Source organism: Talpa occidentalis, unplaced genomic scaffold (assembly GCF_014898055.3).
Source record: "Talpa occidentalis isolate TD23 unplaced genomic scaffold, MPIMG_talOcc4v2.1 talOcc4.13, whole genome shotgun sequence".
In the NCBI taxonomy this organism is placed as follows: domain Eukaryota; kingdom Metazoa; phylum Chordata; class Mammalia; order Eulipotyphla; family Talpidae; genus Talpa; species Talpa occidentalis.
The window spans coordinates 67,597,589-67,618,537 of record NW_023601322.1 but is presented as its reverse complement, the minus strand read 5'-3'; the positions used below and the strand labels follow the sequence as shown (position 1 = coordinate 67,618,537).

The window sequence follows — 20,949 nt, the reverse complement described above, 5'->3', positions numbered from 1 at the left end:
TTATTCAGTGGGATCAAAAGGTGAGTTTTGTTCTGTTTTAATTATCCACAGTGCATTTTAATTATGTATTTAATTCAAGAGGGTTTAGGCCTGTCATCTGCTCTCTGAGGGCATTAGGATAAGGAATTTTATCACAGGTCAGGAACTAAAACCCATGAGCAGAGGAGGTAATTATGAGAAGCCTCTACAGAGATTAGGAAGAAACGTGCTGTGCAGTTGAGAGTAGTTATTTAGGGTACCCTTCTCTGTGTCCTCTTATCAGCACTGCCTTCATTTCTACTTGGATCCCAATAACCTACTCCCTGCCCCGTTTTGCCTGCTATAATCTCTTCTTCCTCTGTCTTGCCTCTTCCTGGCATTACTTTACTGCTATTTTACCATCCTGAACCTTGGATTAAACGTAGCTCAGGTAAGAACTTAATTACTTTCAAATATATATAAGGGATTTGGGGGGAGGCAGCATGGGTACAGTGAAACAAGGGTCAGAAGCTTAAATTCTATTTTCATTTCTGCCACTTTAAGCTCTCTAGCTTCAGGAAAGTCATTTCTCATTTCTGAGCTTCAATTATCTCATCTGAAAATGAAATTGAACATAAATGAACTCAAGAGAGTCTCCTAGATCTCACAGGTTTTCTTATGAATTAGAATATAAAGTATGGGAATTCTGAAGCCAATGGAACATTTACATTGCTGAGATTTGAGAGCCCCTACCATTAGTTCTCACATGGAATCAAAAGCCTGCTCTGTGGAGACCACTAATGACTTTGAGCATTTAGTGGAGGCAGAAGAAAACCTTGCCTATCCATAGTGAGCCCTCGAATCATTAAGAAACATCCTGCTGGGGCATAGATCGTACCCATTGTGAATAACAGTTCTTTTAAGGAATGATTCTGTATCATCAAGATTCCTGGACCCACTTATTTAAAGTAGTGTTGAATGTAATAAAATTCCCACCACCAATAAAATTATTGCTGTTTTAAGACCCTTTAAACCTATTGTGGCTACAGTGTGCTGACTTGCCCTTTTATAGGCCAGTCTGCTTCCTTCAGTCCCTGCTCTCAAAGGGGAAATCCCATCAACTCAGCTAAGCAGACCAAAGAAGAGAGTTGGACAGCCAATGGGGTCCTCTCCTAACCAGAGGTAAGAAATCTCAGGAATTGGAACTGCAGTTTTCATCTATTCTTGTAGATTCTGACCAACTTCCTCCAAACTGCAAAATTAGTGCACAAAGGGACCACTCTTTTGGGGTTTTTTTTTTTTGTTTGTTTGCTTTTTATTTATTTATTTATGCATACAAGAACTGGGGTGTAGGCCAGAAGTGCAGGGAGGCGGGGAGAGAGGATTCACCAGAGACAGAGTGGGGAGCAGAACAGGTGGATCTACTGCAATACACTGCTGAGGGGAGCAGAGGGCGAGACAGGAGAGGTCTGCTGCCCTATGTGGGTCAACTCCCTGGCCAGGGATCAAACTCATGCTGCAGTGGGTGGAGATAGCTTGATAACACTGAGACTTTAACCCCAGCTCCACTAGGGAGGCCCAAGGGGACCAATCTTTGTTAGATGTAACTTCTAGAAAGGGAATAGCTGGTTGAATAATAGTTTCAAACCAAACAGAGAAAAGTACTTAGTATAAAACAGTACTTTCCCACTGTTTTACGACCTTTGGACCACACTGTAAACCTAGAAAGAGGCAAACAAGCCTGTAGGAAAACAGCTTCTGAACACCTTGTTCTCTAACTAGCCATAGATATCTTCCACCAAAAATGTGGCAGGTTATGACGTCTTCCCAGTGGACCTTGTCCTGGAGTGAGGGGACTCTAATAATGTTACATTTTCTATTCATCTTCAAAGATTTGTCACTATTTGCCAACAGGCAGTTTCCTTCACCTTCATTCTCTCCTGTTGGCAATGAGCATGAAAAAAGTGGTTTTATATAAACAAGTGTATTAAGTCCACCTCCAATAAAGGGCAGAAGCCTGGGCTTCAGAAACAGATTTGGAAAACAAGACCATGAATCTGATGAACTAATTGCAAACCTATTTTGTGATTACTTTTTACTTACCATTTTTGATCTTGATAATATTTGTGTGAGTCCCAAGTAATTTGCCTGGTAAGCAGAGACCTGATAGTCCCTTATTCAGGTTATATGGGCAGATGGGCCTGGGCATAGTTGTTGTTTTCTTTTAAGCTCCCATACACTTAATAGGTAACCATCACTGTTGATCCACTGATTTAAACTCTTGATTCTGCATCCAGGTTGCATGAATAATGAATCTGGTTTTCTCTCTAAAAGCCAACAACATATTCTCTAGTTCCCTAGCTCTTGGAGTACACAGGTATTAGACTTAGTACTTACTCTCCCAAGTCTTCCTGCCTCCTTTCATATCATATCACTGTACCAACATCAAAAAATCTTAAATCTAACCTAAGGCCACACTCTCTCCAGCCTTCCTTTCCTGGGAGATAAAAACCAAAGCCTCCCTGCCCTTTCTTAGTTTCCTGGGGTGGGTTAGCTGTGGCAGAGAGATCAAAGGACAGGCCTCTTTTATCCCCCAAACTTGACTCATCCTTCATAGTTGGGCCCAGGTCTCCATCCAGAAAGGACACCTCCTGGCCTGACCTTCCTGCTGTGCACTGGACCATCAGAGCACTTTCCATCTTGTACTGTAATTCATTAATGGGAGGCTGAACACAGCTGTGCTGAAGGGCACAGGTTTACTCAAGTTTAAATCTCAGCTTCCTCTCCTACAATATGTGACTTTAAACAAATCACCTCTCTGGGCTTTAGTTTCCTCCCTTGTAAAATGTGGCCAGTAATAGTGCTTTAATGTCCAAAATTGTTGAGAGAGATAGGAGTAAAGTGTGTCATAGGTCACCTGCCCCCAGCGCCCAGCTGGAAACAACCAATAGCAAGTTGGCAACGCTCGGGCAGTCAGGCCAACGAGGGTCTGGAGGCCAGGAGGGTCTGGAGGCCAGTGCAGGACCTGGGACTCCTTCCAGCTTCTATGCTAGCCTGGGCTTGCTCCCTCGCAGGTAGGGCGGGACCGTCGGGTTGAGTGACGGCGGGTGTCCCGCCCCGGGCGTGACGTCGTCCTGGTGTTGTTGCTGCGGCCGCACGTGGTCGACTGAGTCCGCCTCAGACTCAGCTGCGCTCAGCGTCCTCAGTACCAGCCGCTTGCATTCCTGCTCGTCCCGCTCGCTATGTCCACGTCCACGAGCTGCCCGATTCCCGGGGGCAGGGACCGACTGCCCGACTGCTACAGCACTACGCCGGGGGGCACGCTATACGCCACCACCCCGGGAGGTCAGCGGGCAGGGACGGGATCTGCAGGCAGCGCTGGCGAGCGCGCGCGCGTGCCGTGGCGGGGCGGGGGCCCGGGGCCGGGCGGTGTGAGACTTGGACTTGTCCACTGGCGCCTGTGCAGGTTGTATTTGGGGGGCTTGGGGGTTGTTGTGTGGAGCCGAAACTCAAGTTCCTAAAACTTCAGAGTGCTGCAACACAGCTCCTTCCGGGTGACTGGGCTGAAATCGCTGGGCTGGGTTCTGGCCACTTACTCATTGGCCCTCTCAGACTTTGGCGCCTGGGAGCAGGCACTGAGGCCCCATCTGACCGCAGCCTCAGGAACACACATTGGGTCTTGCCAAGCAGCTACCGCGGGACTGGGCAGTTGGAGGCAGGGACTTAGAGTCTTTGGGCTGGCTGGGCCAGCAGCCCCGGATCAGAAGATCCTGGGCTCCTGAACCAGGGGTTGCTGCCACGTGGAGGCGGAGGGAGGGGTAAGAGCAGGGCAGGACCTTTATGAGGACACAGAGTTCCTCTAGGCTGGGCTGAGCCCAATCGGACTTGGGAGGGGTCAGGGCTGAGCCTGAACTGGGACTTGGGAGGGGTCAGGTTAAGGACATTTTGTGCCTGTGTTTTACGGGGAACACAACTCCTTCCATCAGAGAATTAAAGCCCAGGTGGCAGGGTGAGTTTTGAAAAGCCTTCACATCTGTGGCTTCCTGATCTAGCTGAGGTGGAAGAGCTGGGCCCCACCAAGTAGACTAAAGCAGTCAAGTCCCACAGCCAGCATAACTGTACAGTGGCAGCCTGCCTAAAATCAAACCTGAGCTCTCAGTTTGGTGGTGCTCCTAGAACTAACCAGCTGGGATGCTCCATTTGCTTTATGGAGCTTAGCCACATCTTGTTCAGGTCCAAATGTGGCTGTGCAGGTTAGTTGGTTGAGATCCTGGCTAGGTTGCAGAGCCCTAACCTTTTAATATACAGGAACTGAGACTCTTGGGTCTCTAATAAAAGGCCTGCATCTAGAGCTCCAGACAGCTCTGTACCCAAATTGCTGCCTCTTACCTATATCCCTTGACAGGCACCAGGATCACCTACGACCGAAAGTTCCTGCTGGAGTGCAAGAACTCACCCATTGCCCGGACACCACCCTGCTGCCTCCCTCAGATTCCCGGGGTCACAACTCCTCCAACAGCCCCACCTTCCAAGCTGGAGGAGCTGAAGGAGCAGAAGGAGACAGAGGAAGAGATACCCGGTAAGGAAAGCAGGGCCTAAAATTTAAAAATTACTTCACTAGAGTGGGGCTTCTACTCCAGGAGGACTTTCTTCACCAATGCTGGGCTTGCAAACCCTCAGCCTGAAACAGTTCTTTTTTTCTCCAGATGACGCACAATTTGAAATGGACATCTAATCCAGTGCCGATGACTGTGTGTATGGAGTTAGAGGGATCCTTCATGCCGTTCCTGCCACCACCTCTTCCAGGGGTAGCCAAAGGCCAACTGGCCTCATCTAATCTGGAAGGGAGTGACTTGTTGGTTCTGGGCCTCCCTTAGTTCTGAGGCAGCTAGACCAGAGATAGGAGTGGGCAACTTGCCAAGCCCTTTGCTCTACTTTCTCTGTGGTCTGTAGGCACTCCTCCCAACCCCGAGCCCTCCATGCTTAAGGGCTGAGGCTAGGACTGGGGAATGGAGTATGTCACCTTCTGCTTAGTAAAGGTTCAAAGAAATGCCTTGGCTCCAGTGTCCTCAATGCTGATCTTCCATCTCAGTCATACAGCTGAGATGCCCCAGCTGGCCTAGTCAGGATCAGAGGTCCCAGGTCCCTCTCCATTGGGCCCACTTCCAGCAGCAAGTAGAGCCTGAAGCTATGGGGATAGGCTACAAGAGCTGCCAAACCATGAACAGTAATAGTCTAGCCCCTGCCAGGGACTGTCCCAGTCTTTCCAGGACGCAGCATTCCTGGAATTGGACTTTCCCGGCAGTCCTTCCCTAGCTATTCCAAAGCAGGAAGAGGTGGCGCCCAGCCTTCTACTGTCTCTCCGTGCCTTTTCTGCCTCTCACCTGTTAAGTACCACCCCCTTTATTCTGACACTGAAAACCTCTACCCTCCCTTCTCATAGCATGACACAAACTTCTGTGGCCCCTTCCACCTATTATGGCTCTGTTGTCCTCAGAGTTAGGGCCTAAACTGAGGCAGCAGCTTATTCAGCAAGTCAGAGTCATAATCCCACAGTTTAGTAATCTGGTCCTTTTCTCCTTTAATTTATACAGCCATTTTCAAATCTCTGGTTCTAATTAATCCCTGTAGCATCTGAGGTAATTTCTCCTTCAATTTTTACAGCTACGTTCTTCCTAATCTCATTCCAATCACTGTTACCCTTTTACATATACCTCAAAGGTAGTAGCAGAATAGGGTAGTCTCATTTTCTTGAAATCCCCTGTGCTACTTCAGCTTCTATTATCATGCTGAAATGAAATCATCCAAAGATAGTGCTGCTCAGCCCAGCAAGAGTGGTACTTTTCATTCTAATTGGGGGGGAGGGGGGAAGTAGCAAGCAGTAATCTGCTCATGTCCAGAGCATGGAGGAAAAACAGGTTTGCTGGATGCCTGGGGAACAGGGTAGTCAAAGACACGGGGGGGGGGGGGGGGGGGACAGTTTGGCATAGGACAGGGTGCACCTCTCCTAAACCAGGGCCTGCCGTTGAGGTGTTTTTATTGAAATCCATGTTATGGGTAACAAGTGGCCCGGGTGAGACCTCTTCCCCAGAGATGGGTCAGGCCAAGGACCCCAATGGGGCAGACAGTCTCTCAAGTGCTAAGAGGGAGCCAAATGAGAAGGCCTCCATTGCCAACACATGGGAGATGGTGTGGTTTGAGTCTGGGGAACCCGCAGAATTATGGAGCCTGTTGGATGCCTGGTACGATCTGGGTTTTCTCAGCTGTGGCTGTAGATTTGTCTTCATTGGCCTCCTCTGAAGACAGACTTCTCTTTTCCGCAATTAATCTTTTAACTCCTACCATCCACTGACTGACTTCAGTCACATGGTCAACCATGAGTGAGCGGTGGATGTCATCTGCGGCTTCCCAGTGGTGGCTTGAAAGCTCTGAGGAGAAAGAGGGGCTGAGCAGGTAGCCTTAAGCAAGAAACACAGCTCCCATTCCTCCCCTCTCAGCCAAATTCTCAGCACCTGTCCCAGGTCAGCCAGCACGGCTGGAAGAAGGAACTGGGCTGCGCCACCAGGGACCCACTCCTACCCTGCACCAGCAGCGCCATCCTCTTCTTCACAGGCGTTGACAGCTTCCCTCCAGCCCACTGCTCCTGCAGCAGAGCTAGGCGTCTGCTGATGTCATCACAGACCTGCTTCTGAGAGATAGATGCCCCCTCCCAGTCAGCTACCAGCCCAGCGGGCAAGGGGAGGCAGTGCACACAGGCAGCACCGGCTTTCTCTGTCCAAAGGACTTTGCATTTAACCTTCATGTTCTGGTACTTTACCCAAAGGTTAGAAACCCCAGTGAGACACTAGTAAAAACTATTAATCTCCTTTTAAGAAAAGTACATGTGTGCCTAGAATTTTTCAGTTTCAGGAATATCTCAAATTCTCAAACTCATTCTGCTGTGCTACTCTACAAATAGAGAACTAAGGACCCAAGAGATAGAAATCACTAGGCAATTTTAACCTTCTTTTAAGAATCTTCAGATCCCTTGCCGCCACAGAACTTAGGACAACACTATAGATTTGTGGGGGGTGGGGAGGCTTTCCCTCTCTGCCTGAGCACAGAATCAGCAGGGTCTGCTCTGAGTGATGTAAGGGTACAAAAACCAGGCTGTTATCACTAATGGGAGTTCAATTCAACTTGTGTCCCTACACATCTCTACTAAATGGTCTTCAAAACTCCATGAACCCTCCTGAAATCCTGTGTTCATTTTTCTGTGAAATCCCCAGCAGATCCCAAAGGGACTCCTAACTCAAAAAGGGTTAAGAGCCACTGCCGAGAGGGTCAGAGATTAACTCCGGGAGCCATACCTGCATCTGGGGTCAGTGGAGCCTTCCTCATCACCCAACATGCATGCCAGTGCTTACCTTTGTGTGGCCCTGGCAGTCTTCCAATGCCTGTTCCAAAGGTCTCAGCACCTCTTCTAGGAGAGTCTCTGACTCAATGACTGGGGAATTTGTGGGCTCCACACTGAAGGCAGGACAGCTCCCCATAGGGGGCGGGCCAGAAGCCTTACTTGAAGGAGGTGGAGGCCCCATTGGGGATGGCCCAGGAGAAGTCTCTGAGGTGGGGACTGAAAAGGTAAAGCAGGGTCAAGCAATTATGATTTAAATTGGTAAGAAGCTCAACTCTAACTTAATTTTTTAAGCGAGGCCACAGAGATAGAACAATAAGCCAGATTAGGTTCCTGATCTCAGCTTAAATTCTAGAGGGAAAAAAAGAAAATTACCAAATTATGCTGTATGCTACAAAGAGAATGGATGGTGTGATAAAATGGAAAATATAATAGGACATAATTAGACTGTTCATGGAAGGCCTTTCTAAGGTGATATGTAAGTTACCCTAGCTCACTCAGTATGTGATGTTTAGCAGTTACTTTTAACCTCTGAGCTTGGGTTCCTCTTCTGCAAAATGGGAATACTAAAATAATAGTTATTTTACAGGGTTGCAGTAATTGTGCATACAGGTAGAGCTGCTAGATTAATGTGTAGCAGCAAAAAGTGTTCAGAGTGAAGATCTAATGGATATTAGATGCAGCCATGAAGAGCTGAAGGAACTGTGTGCGCTAGGCAGAGCAAGCGCCATGCCCAAGAGGCAGGGAAACTGACTTGTTCAAGGAAGAGAACCAAGGCCTGTGCGGCTGGAAATTAGTAACAACAAAGGGAGAGGTAAGCAGGGGATCGACACCCTGCAGGGCTTTGAAGTTTGGTTTTAAACCTAATAGGAAGTCACCCGGGGTTTATAAAAGCAAGGGATGTGACTACATGGCGTTTTAAGACATTCATTGTATAGCATGTAAAAAACTGATGAGAATAGGTCAGGAATGGAGGCAGGAACAATAGCTGGTTGATTAGTGGAGAAGTCCAGGAAAGAGCATGTCAGCAGAGACTAGATGAGGGGAAATAGAGTGGTCTGAGATCTTATTTAGAGAAGACAACAACAGGACTTTGTGGAGCAGAGAGATAAGTCAAAGATGACTCATGGCTTCTGGCTTTAGTAAGGGGCCAATGGGACCATTACTGGAGGAGAAAAATAAAAAAATGTACATCCACATGGACAGTTACTCTACTAAGGTGGCCTTTGATTTCTTGGTTTCTCCAATGGTTATGTATTTTACACCTTACCTCAGCCTCTCACTCCCCTCTGCCTGTCTCGCCACCATACTACCTCCACAGTTGGACCCCTCCTCCTCCGCTTCCAGCTCAGCTACCCCAGCTTCATCACTTCTTACAAAAGCACTCTCACCTAACTGATCTGCTCTCACTGTCCACTTTTCTGGTAAACCCAGCTTGGCTGCACTTGTTGGGAAGAAAAACAGAATCACGTTGATGAGTTAGACTTTAAAATTCATGGCTACACATTAAATCCTACCCTTTGCCTTAAATCCACACCTGGCCTCTTTTAAACTCTTCTGCCTTCTCCCCCTTCTTTTCCTTTCCCTGCTGTCTCTCTAGTTCTGCCCCTCCCTCAGATTTCACTAAGAAAATAGAGGTCAATTAGACAGGAATTCTCATCTTCCACCACTTCTACTAGCCCACCTGCATCTAGGGCACTTTCCCTCCTCTAGTAGATGAAAGCTCCCTGCTCTTCTCCCACACCCTCTCCAGCCCTACTGTACACCCCCACCTCCCTGCCTTCGCGCTTTCCTCCTGAAGAGCAGGTCTCTCTTCCTCCTGAGTCATCCCTGAGCATAAGAACATGCTGAAGATGCTTTAGTGTATTTTAAAAAGGCCTCCCCCTATTTTTTTATTTTTATTGTATTTTAAAGAGGCCTCCCCCTATTTCATCTTCAGGTAGTTCATAGAATATCTTAAATGAAACGTCTGTAATCACTCTACTTTTCACATTCTGTCTTCAGCCCATTCCAGCTGGGTTACTCTCACCACTCCACAAGCTGTTCTTAAGGTCATTACAATTATCGACTAGTAGTCATTTTTCTCTATCTAACTTGACCTCTCAGCAGTCTCTCTCTCCCAGAGTAAATTTTACTTTTCTTTCTTCTTTGGTTATTTCTCAGTCTCCTCCCTACTCAATGCTGAAATGCTAGAGAGCCTTAGGACTCTGTCTTGGATCTTTGGTCGTCTGTCCACACACTTTCTATGTAAGCAGAAATGACATCAAATACCATCCATGTGATGGTGACTCGTTTCTCTAATTTGGTCTAGATCTCTCCCCAAAACAGCAGCCCGGATTTAACATGGCAGAAACAGAAAGTTTGCTTTTGCCCTTCTCACAAAACCTTTATCCCCCAGTCTTCCCGTATCAATGAACAATACCCCAGCCAGTTCTTCAAGCAAAAAATTTAAGTTACGCTTTTCTTTCCCTCACCTCCTATATCTACTCATTGCTGTTTTCTCCCTATCGGTCTATCCTACCATCTCTAGAACTCCCATCCTTGTCCAAATCATCATATTTTGCCTGTTACCGTAATAGCCTCTTAATTTATTTTTTGTGGCCTCTTAATCCTTCCCACTTCTTCCCTAAAATTGGTTTTCCACACACATATAGATGTAAAAATTGGGGAAGATTCTGCCCTAAGCCCAACATCTGGAGACCCTTTTGGCTATCAGATCTGGATTGGTGCTTAAGGTTTCTGGTGGGTAGAGGCTGGGGATGCTGCTAACATCCAACAATGTGAAAATAATTCATCACAGGCCTCCCTGGTGGTGCAGGCGGTTGAGCGCCGCACTGTGAAGCTGTCCACAGCCTCTGCAACGCGAGTTCGATCCCCGCCAGCCAGTGAGAATCCCACATGGCAAGCAGACCTCTCCTGTCTCGCCCGCTGCTCCCCTCAGCAGTGTATTTCGTCAGTCTGCCTGTTCTGTTCCCTGCTCTGTCTCTGGTGAATCCTCTCACCCTCCTGTGCATCAGGCCTGTACCCTGGTTCTTGTATAAATAAATCTTTAAAAAAAAAAAGTTCATCACAACAAACTATTACTTAGCCCAAAATGTCAATAGTTCCAAGGTTAAGAAACCCTGGTTTAAATCGTTCCAATGCAGTGTTCTAGGTATGAAGAATAGAGGGACGATGAAAGACCTGAATCTGAGTCTCTCCCTGAGCATTTCCCATGCCAAAAGGTGGGGCTTTGACCCAGTTTAAAGACCCATCTACTTAAACTTTTCAATGCCTTCCAATTTCACATAGAAAATACAAATGCCTTATCCTGATTTACAAAGCCCACTGTGACGTGGCACCTTACTACTTTTTTCAGATCTCATATCTATTTCCAGTGCATAGGTGCTCTAGCCACTAGGTATTCTGTCTGAATCTGCCAAACTTGTTCCCATTGCAGGACCAGCTGTTTCCAATGCGTGGCACATTCTTACACTTGATCTTCGGTCACTAGCTTTCAATCATTCAGATTTCAGCTTAAATATCAGCCCCTCAGGCACATCACCGTTTTATTTCTTGTCAGAGCCCTCACTACTATTCCATGTGTATCTCCAGAGCTAAGAGTGTGGGCTCCGTGAGAACAGAAACCTCTTTCTTGTTTACTGCTGTCTAGGTCGACCTCAGGGTCGCAGGATAAAATAAATGGGTGAATAAGACGTTAAGTCCTAGATGCTTATTAATCCAAGTGAAGATGTAGAAAATAGACAAATGGATATATCACTACGGAGTTCTGGAAAGCGGCGCAGGTTGAAAATAAAATTTGAGAATGAAAAATACAACCCCAAAGATGTTTGAAAGGCCTCCCCTGAGATCTTTTGTGGGGCTCCAAGCTTTCTCAGGGGAGTCCTCAACTGAGCAAAAAGGGCCCTCCGGACAGGTTTATCGGCGCACCGCCCAATCTCGGTGGTCTCCGCACTCAGGGACCCCACGCACCTCTGGGGGATCCATCCTGCGGGGCGGCAACCCTCTTGGTGAGCGGCGTGCGCTTGGGTCCGCCGGTCTGGGTCTGCAGACCATAGGAGAACTGCGGCGGGTCGTTCCAGCCGCGCTCCTTGTTGCCTGCGGAAGTGAGACGTGTGAAGCGAACCTGGGGGAAACCCGGGGCTCGCAATCCACGCGGTAACCGCACCCAGCCTCCGCCTCAGGGAGGCCCCAGCGCCCCCAGCCCGTTGGTCGCGCTCACCCGGCTTCACGTACAGCTCCGCCATCTCCACTTCCGCACGGCCAGCGGGGCAGCGCGTCACTTCCGGGGCGGCCGCAAGGCCCCGCGGGCTGGGGCGCGCCGCCCGAGCCCGCTCCCCCTGGCGCCTTTGAGGGTGGACCCGAAACGCTACACCGGCTCCCCAAGGGGCTCGAAATTTCCTCCAAATAATGACGCAGCGGAGCCTCTTACCAGGAGGCGGCGGTCTAGACCCCAGTCCGCTCTGGGTCCCATCGCGCCAGTGTTGGAGGCCCGCGTTTAAACCACCAGGCATCTCCTGTCCCACACGTGGCCCTCAGTGGTGGGTTTCTGAAATCTCACCTCCACCTCACATTTATACTAAGTTCAATAACTAGTACTTAAAACTCCTTCGGTGTTCTATGCCGACTCTTGAAGTCACATCTCACCCGAGTTCCGATCACGCCTCAGATTACCTATTATTTTTAGTCTTTGATTCATTAGTCTTCCCCCTTCTGACAGTATCAAAAGATGAACTCCTGACTCTTACTACATACCCGGTGACTAGCTTAGTGCCTGGCATAGAAAAGACCTTAGAAGATCTACCTGTTGAATGAATGGACTTCGGGCTTCCCTCTCACCCCGGCTCTCATGCAACTGTAAGCAGCCACCAACACCAAACAGACTCACTCACCTCACATGTTAACCCCCAATTCTGACCCAGGCCCAATATACTCACACCCATTGAGGTCACTGAGGAATTTTTATTTGTAATGATTTTGCTATAAAGTGTTGCTGAGGTAGAGCCAACTGTCCAGAATCAGACAGGGGCAAGGAACACAGGGACCCAGGAGAAGGGAAGCCAGAGGCCTAATTGTGATGCAGGGCCTCTCAGTCACCCACATAAACAATAAATTGGGCAATAAATAGAGGGTGGGCAAAGGTCTGAGGGGCAGGCAGAGAAGGCTCCAAGGGGGGAGAGGCTACAGGCCCCTGGGGAGTGAAAGTGTAGAGTTGAGCATGGAGCCAGAGCCTCTTTTCCCCAATCCTCCTGGATCAATTTAGGGCATATGGAGCAAAGAGGGTTTCAGCCGGAAGGCATCAAGAAAAGAGAAGACACTCCTCTTTCGAGGGGCTGCCCCTGAACCCCCAACTCCTCCTTTCAGTAGAGGGAGAGGCAGGGGACCTCCTGGAGAGTCCACAGAACTGGTCCGCTTGAGCCGCAGGCGGGCACGAGCCTGAGCACCCCAGGCCTTGCCTCGAGTTGCAGAGGCCACAAGACACTTCTGGTATTGAACCTAGGGAGAAGGTGAATGTAAGATTCCAGGTCCTTTCTGTTCCTGGATTCCCTGAAAGTTTCTGCAGGAAGGCATCGGTCTAATATGAGGCTGTTAGGAAGCCACATTGGAACCCCTTCAGCACTTCCAGGTAGGAAAAAAACACAAAACATGATATTTCCTGTGCATTCAAGGAAGGCTAGACACTATGCTAAGTGTTTTGTATAATCTAACTTAATCCATGGTTATTTATTAGGTGTCATTATCCCCATTTTGCAAATAAGGAAACTGAGATCTAGAGAGAGCACATGGGGTCTCCGAGGTAGCCTAAGGGTTAGTCTCAGCGCTATCACCTCTGCCGCCTGAGTTCGATCCCCAGCCAGGGAGCTAACCCACATATGGCACAGCAGACCTCTCCTGTCTTGCTGGCTGCTCCCCTCAGCAATGTATTTCAATAAATCAGCCTGTTCTGGTCCCCACTCTGTCTCTGGTGAATCCTCTCACCACTATCAACCCCCACGCCCCCTACCCTGCACCTCTGGCCTGTACCCCAGTTCTTCTACTAACTAAATATTAAGAGAGCGAGAGCACACATGACTTGCTCAGTCATCTAGCCAGAAAATGGCAGAATTGGGATTCAAACCTGGCTCTGCCTGCAGAACCTGTGCCCCCAACCTCACCGACTGCTGTGCTGACTCTCATCTCTCACAGGGGTGGACTGGTCTCAAGCATAGTGGATTCCCTAGTCAAAGGGAGAATGGACAACCCAAACTCCCAATGCAATTAACCAAGGATCTTCCTAGTACTTCTCGAGTCTTCCAAATCTTTTACCTATACTGTAGTTTAAGTGGTCTTACTGATCCACAAACTTGACTTCACTGTCCTGTCCAAAACCCTTCAATGGTTTGAAGTGTTGGAATAAAATAAATTCATCACTGTGACCTCTAAGTTCTTCCATGACCTGATTTCTGCCATTCTTTCTGCCCCCTTCTCTCACTCCACCCACTCCTGCCTTGTACTCCAGATACACTACATTCTTCCAGATACTCTAATCCACTAACATCTCTCACCTTCTCTGCTGGGGTTCCCTGTACTTGGCACACCTTCCAGCCCACTCCCTTCACCTGGCTTACTTCCTCTTTGTTCTTTCAACTCTGGCTTTTCTATCACCTCTCTGGGATAACCTTTCTGAACCCCAGAAGGGTGTGTCTCCATCATCCTGTGGTGTACCTTCGTTCTAAACTACCTTCTCTCTAACCTCAGTGTTCTGTAAGGATGAGAGCTATGCCCTCTATTCCACTGAACTCCCCCAGTCAAGTACCATGCCTGGTAACCCGAAAGCACTGATACTTGTTAAGGAATGAGCAAAATGAACCAACAGAGCAGAGTGTAAGCATCCCACACCCAAATGCCTACAGATACAAGGACATAAACTAAATTAGACGAGCAGGAAAAGCAGTGTCCACTCTACAGGGCATAGCACATCCATGATTTCAGTTGAGTGTGGAAATTTGTGTATAGACCCAGTGTCAGAGCTTCGGGCATTTTTGGAAAAACAAGAATAGCAATCACTGTGTGAAATGTCCCAGCCTTTATATGCTGGTAACTAAAACTTACTAAAAACAGCAGGAGGACCAAATAGAATGACAGCCAACCCTGGGATTGCTGGTTTGTAATCTCTGGAGAAAAGACTGATCCTGAGCCTCAGTTCCCAATACTGAAAACATGGGCAACCCCACCCTCCCACTCCACCTCGAACTCACCATGCAAGCAGCCTGCACAGCTTCAGAGAGTCTCCCAGCATGGGGCTGGCACCAGAAGGCAGCGCACTGGAAGCTCTGACGGCCCAGGTCAGCAATGAGGCCAAAGGTGTGTGGGTCGCGGCCAACACCAATGAAGGTCACGAGGCGCACAGGACACTGCCACAGTGGCTCCTCCTCTGCACCAGCTTCTGCCTGCCCACACCAGGCCTAGTCACTACAGGGCCACAGGCTGGACACACTGAACCCTCCCAGAAGCCAGCAGTGACCCTTCATTATACCCACCGCCTCCTCCACAGCCCCCCACTTCACCCTCTGGTACCTGAATGGGATGTGCAGTCATGAGAGAGTCAGATACACTGAGCATGGTGGGGACCCAGGCATCCCGGCTCCCCCGGGTGGTGAGGGTACCAATAGCCTCGTTCAGCACATCCATACCTGGAGGGAAATGCCCAACACGGTGTCTCACAGACATGAAGAAAGAAGAGCCCTTCTCACTGACTTGGGGTTCAGGGAGACAGGAACAGAATACTGGGGCAGGGTTTAGAATCCTGAATTGGCAGGAGTGGTACATCCGGGGTATACGGAGCCATGAGAGCTGAGAAAAGGAGCTAGGTCCCACCTCCTCATGACCTTACACAGCCCACGGCCTCCAGCCCGTTCAGTCCTCACCCATGGCTTTAGTGACCGGCAGAGTCCCCATGTACAGTGCCTCGTACTTCTGCGCAGCCTGGCTCACTGCGTCCAGCAGCTCCACTGAAACACACACACAGAGTGGCCTGGGCACTCTCTCACTGACACCTTTCCCCACCCCTCTGAGAGAGCTGGAGCGCGCAGGAGAAAGGCCACGGCACTCCTCCAATTTAGGGTTTGAGATCCTTGGAACCAGGGCACCTCAGAAGCCCCCTATCTCCAGGGAAATACTAAATAGCCAGGACCCCACCCCCCACTCCACCTCTGGCCAAAGCAGGGCAGCTCCTTCCCTCCCATACCTTGCCGCGGCAGGTCTTCAGGGGAGATGGGGTCTAAGGAGCAGCATGGGGAGCCACCGCTCACTCCCACTCGCTCTGACAAGATCTGGAACACAAATGAGTCAGTGTGAGGCACAGGGAGAGGGACCTTGAGGTGAGGGAGCCAATACCACCTGCCCCGACCATCTGGGAAGTCTCAAGCCCAGCTCCTCACCCACATTCCCTGCACCACTCGTGACCCTTACCTGAGCACAGAGCCCATGTAGGGCACTGGCAATGGCCTTGGCAGGGACGTCACAGCGAAACACATGGCACTTGAGCATACAGCTGTCTTTGTCACCCGCCACAAAAGCGAAGTCCCTGGCAGGGTCAGAGATGGGGCTGGGACAGGGGCAGAGATGGGGCCGAGGTAGCGACTGGGGAGTGGCAGGGGCCTGTAGTGCCTACAGGAAGCTGTAAAGTCAGGCAAGGGACATGGCAGGGGAAGAACAGGGAGGTCAGGGCTGGGGCTCAAGACACCTGGCCGTTACTCACCTGTCACTGTTCCAGAAGCATGTGGGAGCACAGGAGAGAATCAGCCCAGCCTGTCAGGCTCTCCCCCATCCGTCCCTGCTGAGCTGGGCCCACCCTCCCCAACCAGTGTTGGACCAGGCAGGGGAGGCAGAGCTTGGATCCATGACAGAGGATCTGTGTCCAAGGGTTCAAGTACAGGGGAAAAACATCAGTGGGAATCACAGGCTGCAAGGGGGAGGGAGGAGCAACTATAACGTGGGGGGAATATAGGGCTCCTCACCGGCCCTTGGAGCTGCCCACACCCCAAACACGGATGTGCACCAGAGGCTGGCAGTGGATCAGACTGTAGTCCAGGGGATTCACCAGGCTCATGGCATCCTTCTTCAAGATCATTAGCATGTTCTGGCCCTGCCAAGGACAGAGATCAGTCCAGAGCTCAGATGACTGTGGTTGCCACTGGGGAGAAGCAAGTCAATGAAAGCTACCTCTACCAGGCACTAGGCTAAACCCCTTAAAGGACCAGCAGCTCACCTCGCCCCAGGCACCTTCTGGGGGCCGGCTCTGAGTACGGGTCTGGGCCAGCTGCTGGATGCAGTTATTCACTGCAATACTGCTCTTGCCTGGCACCAGGTCCTCTTCAGGTACCTCTACCCATCCCAGAGAGCGGACTGCAAAGCACTGTTGGGGTTGAAGGAAAGGTCAGGAGGGTCCTGAGTAGAGGTGGAGTAGGATGGAAGGTATCAAAGATCCCACACATATAAACCCTCTGGTACCTGCTCCATGCACCCAGATCACCTCTGCTCAGCCCAATCCCATCCCTGACATTCCCCCTTGCGGCCCTCCCCCATGGTTTGGGCTGACCCTCAAGCTCATGTGACTACCTTAGCCCCTGGCTCCATGCTCTGGATGTAGGATTCCTCACCAAACCAGGACAGAGAGTTACTAGAACAGAGCAGAACTGGTAAGAGGAACACTTCTTACAGAAGGGACACTGGTGAAGCTCAGACTACTTGATGGGAACAAAAATATGGGATAAGACACATAATTTAGTACTTCTAATATAAAACCAGAGCAGAACAGGGTCCAGGACATATTAAACAAAGGTATCATAGAGTGTGGTGTCTCATTTGGCAGGACAAAGAATGTAGAATAAAAGCTGCAAATATGGAGCAGAGTCCAAACTGTGAACCAGAGCCCCAAATCAGGGCAAGAGGCCTAGAACACAGGATAGGAAGCCCCATGGGCAGAGCCTAAGACAGTGATCAAAGTCTAGAACCTGCTAGATCAGGACACAGAATATGGAAAACAACATGTAGCAAAAGATAGCGCTTGGAACAAGGGACAAATTCTAAATACTGAAAGTCAATAACATGGGACAGAGCCAAGAACACAAAACAGCCCCAAACACGGGACAGATTCCAGAAACTGGGCTGGGAAACAGACTGACACCAGCTTTAACTTTAGATGCCATGGAACCCCAAGTCTTTCATTTTGCCTAGCCTATCTATGTTACCTCCGATCCAGTGAGCTCTCCAAACTGGAGAAGGATCTCCCCTTGGGGGGCCGAAGTCCCCAAATCCTCTCCGTGCTCTGTAAAGAGAGAGCTAGGTCAGTGTAGCAGCAGGCCTAGCTCCACATAAGGGCGCAGGTCCGTCCCCTCCTTACCCTCCACTTACCGTGCCTGGGTCCTCTGCATCTCCTGGCTCCCAGGTCGGGCGCTGCCACTGGGTACTACCGCTAGGTACGTGCCAATAGTAAGTACCTGCAGCATCCCGAATCTTCCTCCAGCCAGGGGGAAGGCCTGGCTCACCCTCCAGATTCTGGTCCCCCCACAAGTCATCTACAGAAGCAAAGGAAGGGAGGGGGACAGGATTGGAAAGGGGGGGACATATTCAGGGGTTCAGAATAATCTTTCTTCACCCCTATGGGGCAACCCTTGGACTGGAGGTCCCGTCTGAGGATTCGGACTTTCAATTTCAGATATTGCAGCGCAAAGATCAGGCTTTATTCGTCCCCCGGTCTTTACCCTGACACGTACCCCAACCCCCTCCCGGTCTTTGAGCCTTCCGGCAGCCTTCGGCGCTCCCTCGTCCCCCCTTCAGGTTCGAGTCCACCCATCGGGCCCCTCCGTGCACACCATCGCAGTTGACCAGAATGATGGCTAGCATGTAATCTTTGCCCAGCATAGCCCCGGCCGCGTCCCCGCCGGCCTGCGCCGGCCTTGACTCTCAGCCCAGCTCGACCTCTGGAGTTGCTGCGCCTATAAGCCCAGCCTCTCTGCGCCGGAGTCTGGAGGGCCCGCAAGCGCCGCACAAAAACGGGGCGGGGCAGGGGCCGCCCCCGGAGGCTGGAGAGGAAGGACCGATGGGTGGCGCGTGTAAATAAGCGTCTGGATTCCCCAGTGGATGCACGTTTCCGTGCGTGAGTACGAGGGAGGCGCACCGACGCCAGCCCAGCCACTGACATCACCGCGCCACCGTGAACTCGTCAACTGCGGAAACCGGTCTGGGGAACGTCCCCGGGTGCACAAGTAAACAAGTGAGGTCATCGCGTCTAGGTCGTGAGCGCAAGCGCGAACGCTGCCCGGGACCAGACGCGAGGGGTCACGCGGGAGTTCCCGCGGCGGGGGAGAGGGCGAAGTCTCAGTCGCCAGGAAAGCGCCTCCGCCCTTTCCAAAAATGCCCCGGAAGTACCTCCGCCCTCGGTAAAGATGGCCGCGGCACTCGGCATTGAGGGGCGGGGCTGCGCCTGCGCAACAAGTTCGGCGGGGAAGATGGCGGATGACAAGGTGAGTGCGTGAGGGTGATCTGCAGTCAGTCAGATGTGATGGTCACACTTTTCTAATTCTGGGGAGAGGCGACAGTGGAGCAGCTGGTGGGTCGGGGTGCCCCAGGTTCCCTCTATGGGCGGACTTCTCGCCCGGGGGACTGTCTCGGCCTTTGGGAGTGAGGTGGCGGTGCGCTAGGAGAGGCAAGCGGAGCCCGGGATCACCCAGGTGACCCCTTCCGGAGCTTTCACGGTCCCCAGTTAGTCTTGCTCAGACACATTCAACTCTGCCACACTTCTCACTCTGCTCCATCCGCTGGCCCCTGAAATTTCCCTCTCGGACACACTGTGTTTCCAAATCCACACGACTATTCAAAACCATTCAATCCTTTGCGTGCACACGCAATTTCATTCCTACACGGAAGCAAACTGTTCTTTTGCCCACAGTCTTGCAGCCAGCCATTTCCCCTTCCCCAAGCCCACGCCCTAGCGCATCCAGTTATTCATTCAGCTCGGGATGGCCTTGGGGAAAGTGGGAGAAGCCCAGGCAGAAATCAGATTGCTCCCAAATTGTACAGGGAACTCCCTCATGACATTACTCACTATTGGCCTAGAAGTTGTGCACAACCCACACATTTATGGAGAACTTGCCCTGTCTATGTTTTGGGCCTGGAGACACAGTAGACTGGAAAGACTAGTCAGCACTTTTAGGTAGTGTATATTCTGTTCATTACTGCTCTCCTGATACACCTAATTGAATTTCCCATTGCTCTCCTTCCTGCCTCCTCCTAGACAGTTGCTATTTAAAATAGTTGTAAGGGATGTTGTTAGTTACTAGTGTAGATCCCATCTGTCATGCCCTCCCTAGTCCCTCAGTGAATTCTATACATTTCACTGGTTTTCTTCCTTTTCAATGTCATCTCAGAGGGTTTTTATGGTAGAAGTTTTTCAGACTTACACCACTCCTGCCCCCTACCCCATACCAGCCACTGATAGACTTGAGCAAGGGATAGGAGTGTGTCAGTCTGCTAGAGTCAGCCTCTTCCTTGTCATAGGATTCTCTGCCCAAGCTTAAGGACCTAGCATTTCTTAAGAACCAGCTGGAGCACCTGCAGCGGCGTGTGGAAGACGAAGTCAGCAGTGGTGTGGGCCAGGTAAAGCTGAATCTTTCTTCCACCCCCCTTGTAGACTTTATTGCCCAATATGCTTTTGAATGGATGGTAAAGATTTATTCACCAAGTGGCTATTGAGGGCCTGTTCTCTGTGACTTGAACTGGAATCTTAAATTGGGATAAACTGGGTGAAGAGGGAAAGCAGGAACAGCATATGCAAAGCCCTTGTGGTGGGAGGTAGCATGGTGAATGTAAAAAGTGGCAGCAGTTCCATTTGGCTGCAGTAGTATGGGAGCATGCTAGGAAGCAAGACTGGAGAAGCAGGTATGGAAACGACAGCGACAGCTTGTGTCCTGTAGCGGTAGGGTTCTGTGATTGGAGCCTTTGCACCTCAAGGTTCTGAGATTGTGTGATCAGGACTTCTAGGTTCTTTTTCTGCCTGTAGAACCTTGAAGCCATCTTTGGATAGACTGCTACAGACTACTTCCAGAATGAGGAGGTGCAAGTGGTAGGATGCTTGAGTAGTTCCTGAGTACAGAAGGGAGGAGCCTGGCTAAGTGTCCTCCTCCATTTTCCTCCACAGGATGGCTCGCTCTTGTCCTCCCCATTCCTCAAGGGCTTCCTGGCTGGCTATGTGGTAGCCAAACTGAGGGCATCAGCAGTATTGGGCTTTGTTGTGGGCACCTGCACTGGCATCTATGCAGCTCAGGCATATGCTGTTCCCAATGTGGAGAAGACCTTGAGGGACTATCTACGGTCACTGCGCAAGGGGCCCAACTAGCTCTGGATCCCATGGGGGAGGCAGGATGAGCAAAAGGGGCCTGCAGGTGGAGGCCTTTCGACCACAGATGCCGTATTTGGCTTCCTCGACTGTCACCCGTTTGCTCTCTCCAGCTTTCCTGCCACCTTCATCTTTGCTTCCCTTCCTGCAGAGAGTGGACAGTGGCTCCTCAGCCAGCACCCTAAACTCCTTCCCGCCCTAACCCCATGGGACTGGCCCT

At 50.4% G+C, this 20,949-nt stretch overlaps 4 protein-coding genes across 6 annotated transcripts; 2 read left to right on the top strand and 2 right to left on the bottom strand.

Moving 5' to 3' along the window:
• Positions 1-1,147: 1,147 nt before the first annotated feature.
• Positions 1,148-5,010, top strand: EIF4EBP3 (eukaryotic translation initiation factor 4E binding protein 3). The gene is made up of 3 exons (XM_037509158.2): positions 1,148-3,303; positions 4,364-4,537; positions 4,665-5,010. The coding sequence occupies exons 1-3, from the start codon at positions 3,201-3,203 to the stop codon at positions 4,691-4,693; spliced, it is 306 nt and encodes a 101-aa protein (XP_037365055.1). The 5' UTR covers positions 1,148-3,200; the 3' UTR covers positions 4,694-5,010.
• Positions 5,011-5,926: 916 nt separating this feature from the next.
• On the bottom strand, positions 5,927-11,656 carry SRA1 (steroid receptor RNA activator 1). The gene is made up of 5 exons (XM_037509155.2): positions 11,574-11,656; positions 11,324-11,449; positions 7,365-7,570; positions 6,538-6,646; positions 5,927-6,386 (listed from the first exon to the last, which is right to left on the bottom strand). The coding sequence occupies exons 1-5, from the start codon at positions 11,596-11,598 to the stop codon at positions 6,178-6,180; spliced, it is 675 nt and encodes a 224-aa protein (XP_037365052.1). The 5' UTR covers positions 11,599-11,656; the 3' UTR covers positions 5,927-6,177.
• Positions 11,657-12,293: 637 nt separating this feature from the next.
• APBB3 (amyloid beta precursor protein binding family B member 3) lies at positions 12,294-18,626 on the bottom strand. Of its 3 annotated transcripts, none has more exons than XM_037509146.2 (13): positions 18,208-18,626; positions 17,747-17,910; positions 17,584-17,660; positions 16,952-17,012; positions 16,602-16,748; positions 16,351-16,478; positions 16,092-16,097; positions 15,803-15,938; positions 15,579-15,663; positions 15,259-15,342; positions 14,909-15,024; positions 14,590-14,781; positions 12,294-12,847 (listed from the first exon to the last, which is right to left on the bottom strand). In XM_037509146.2, the coding sequence occupies exons 1-13, from the start codon at positions 18,254-18,256 to the stop codon at positions 12,611-12,613; spliced, it is 1,482 nt and encodes a 493-aa protein (XP_037365043.1). In that variant the 5' UTR covers positions 18,257-18,626; the 3' UTR covers positions 12,294-12,610. The 3 variants fall into 3 exon arrangements, with proteins under 3 accessions (XP_037365043.1, XP_037365042.1, XP_037365041.1); XM_037509145.2 differs by having other exon boundaries at positions 15,803-15,917; XM_037509144.2 differs by lacking the exon at positions 16,092-16,097 and having other exon boundaries at positions 15,803-15,917.
• On the top strand, positions 18,499-20,741 carry LOC119243392 (SLC35A4 upstream open reading frame protein). The gene is made up of 3 exons (XM_037509149.2): positions 18,499-18,858; positions 19,892-19,990; positions 20,532-20,741. The coding sequence occupies exons 1-3, from the start codon at positions 18,781-18,783 to the stop codon at positions 20,727-20,729; spliced, it is 375 nt and encodes a 124-aa protein (XP_037365046.1). The 5' UTR covers positions 18,499-18,780; the 3' UTR covers positions 20,730-20,741.
• Positions 20,742-20,949: the final 208 nt, after the last annotated feature.

Bases quoted from the DNA above. Each gene is read 5' to 3' on its own strand.
- EIF4EBP3 (XM_037509158.2), top strand. From the start codon at position 3,201: ATGTCCACGTCCACGAGCTGCCCGATTCCCGGGGGCAGGGACCGACTG. The intron at 3,304-4,363 runs GTCAGCGGGCAG...ATCCCTTGACAG, and splicing joins ATACGCCACCACCCCGGGAG to GCACCAGGATCACCTACGAC. The intron at 4,538-4,664 runs GTAAGGAAAGCA...TTTTTTCTCCAG, and splicing joins GACAGAGGAAGAGATACCCG to ATGACGCACAATTTGAAATG.
- SRA1 (XM_037509155.2), bottom strand. From the start codon at position 11,598: ATGGCGGAGCTGTACGTGAAGCCGG. The intron at 7,571-11,323 runs GTGCGTGGGGTC...TTACCTTTTCAG, and splicing joins GCAGGATGGATCCCCCAGAG to TCCCCACCTCAGAGACTTCT. The intron at 6,387-6,537 runs GTAGGAGTGGGT...CTTTCTCCTCAG, and splicing joins GATGGCGCTGCTGGTGCAGG to AGCTTTCAAGCCACCACTGG.
- APBB3 (XM_037509146.2), bottom strand. From the start codon at position 18,256: ATGCTGGGCAAAGATTACATGCTAGCCATCATTCTGGTCAACTGCGAT. The intron at 16,749-16,951 runs GTAGTCACATGA...CAACCCCAACAG, and splicing joins GCATGGAGCCAGGGGCTAAG to TGCTTTGCAGTCCGCTCTCT. The intron at 16,479-16,601 runs GTGAGCTGCTGG...TGTCCTTGGCAG, and splicing joins CAGAAGGTGCCTGGGGCGAG to GGCCAGAACATGCTAATGAT.
- LOC119243392 (XM_037509149.2), top strand. From the start codon at position 18,781: ATGGCCGCGGCACTCGGCATTGAGGGGCGGGGCTGCGCCTGCGCAACA. The intron at 18,859-19,891 runs GTGAGTGCGTGA...TCCTTGTCATAG, and splicing joins GGAAGATGGCGGATGACAAG to GATTCTCTGCCCAAGCTTAA. The intron at 19,991-20,531 runs GTAAAGCTGAAT...TTTCCTCCACAG, and splicing joins TCAGCAGTGGTGTGGGCCAG to GATGGCTCGCTCTTGTCCTC.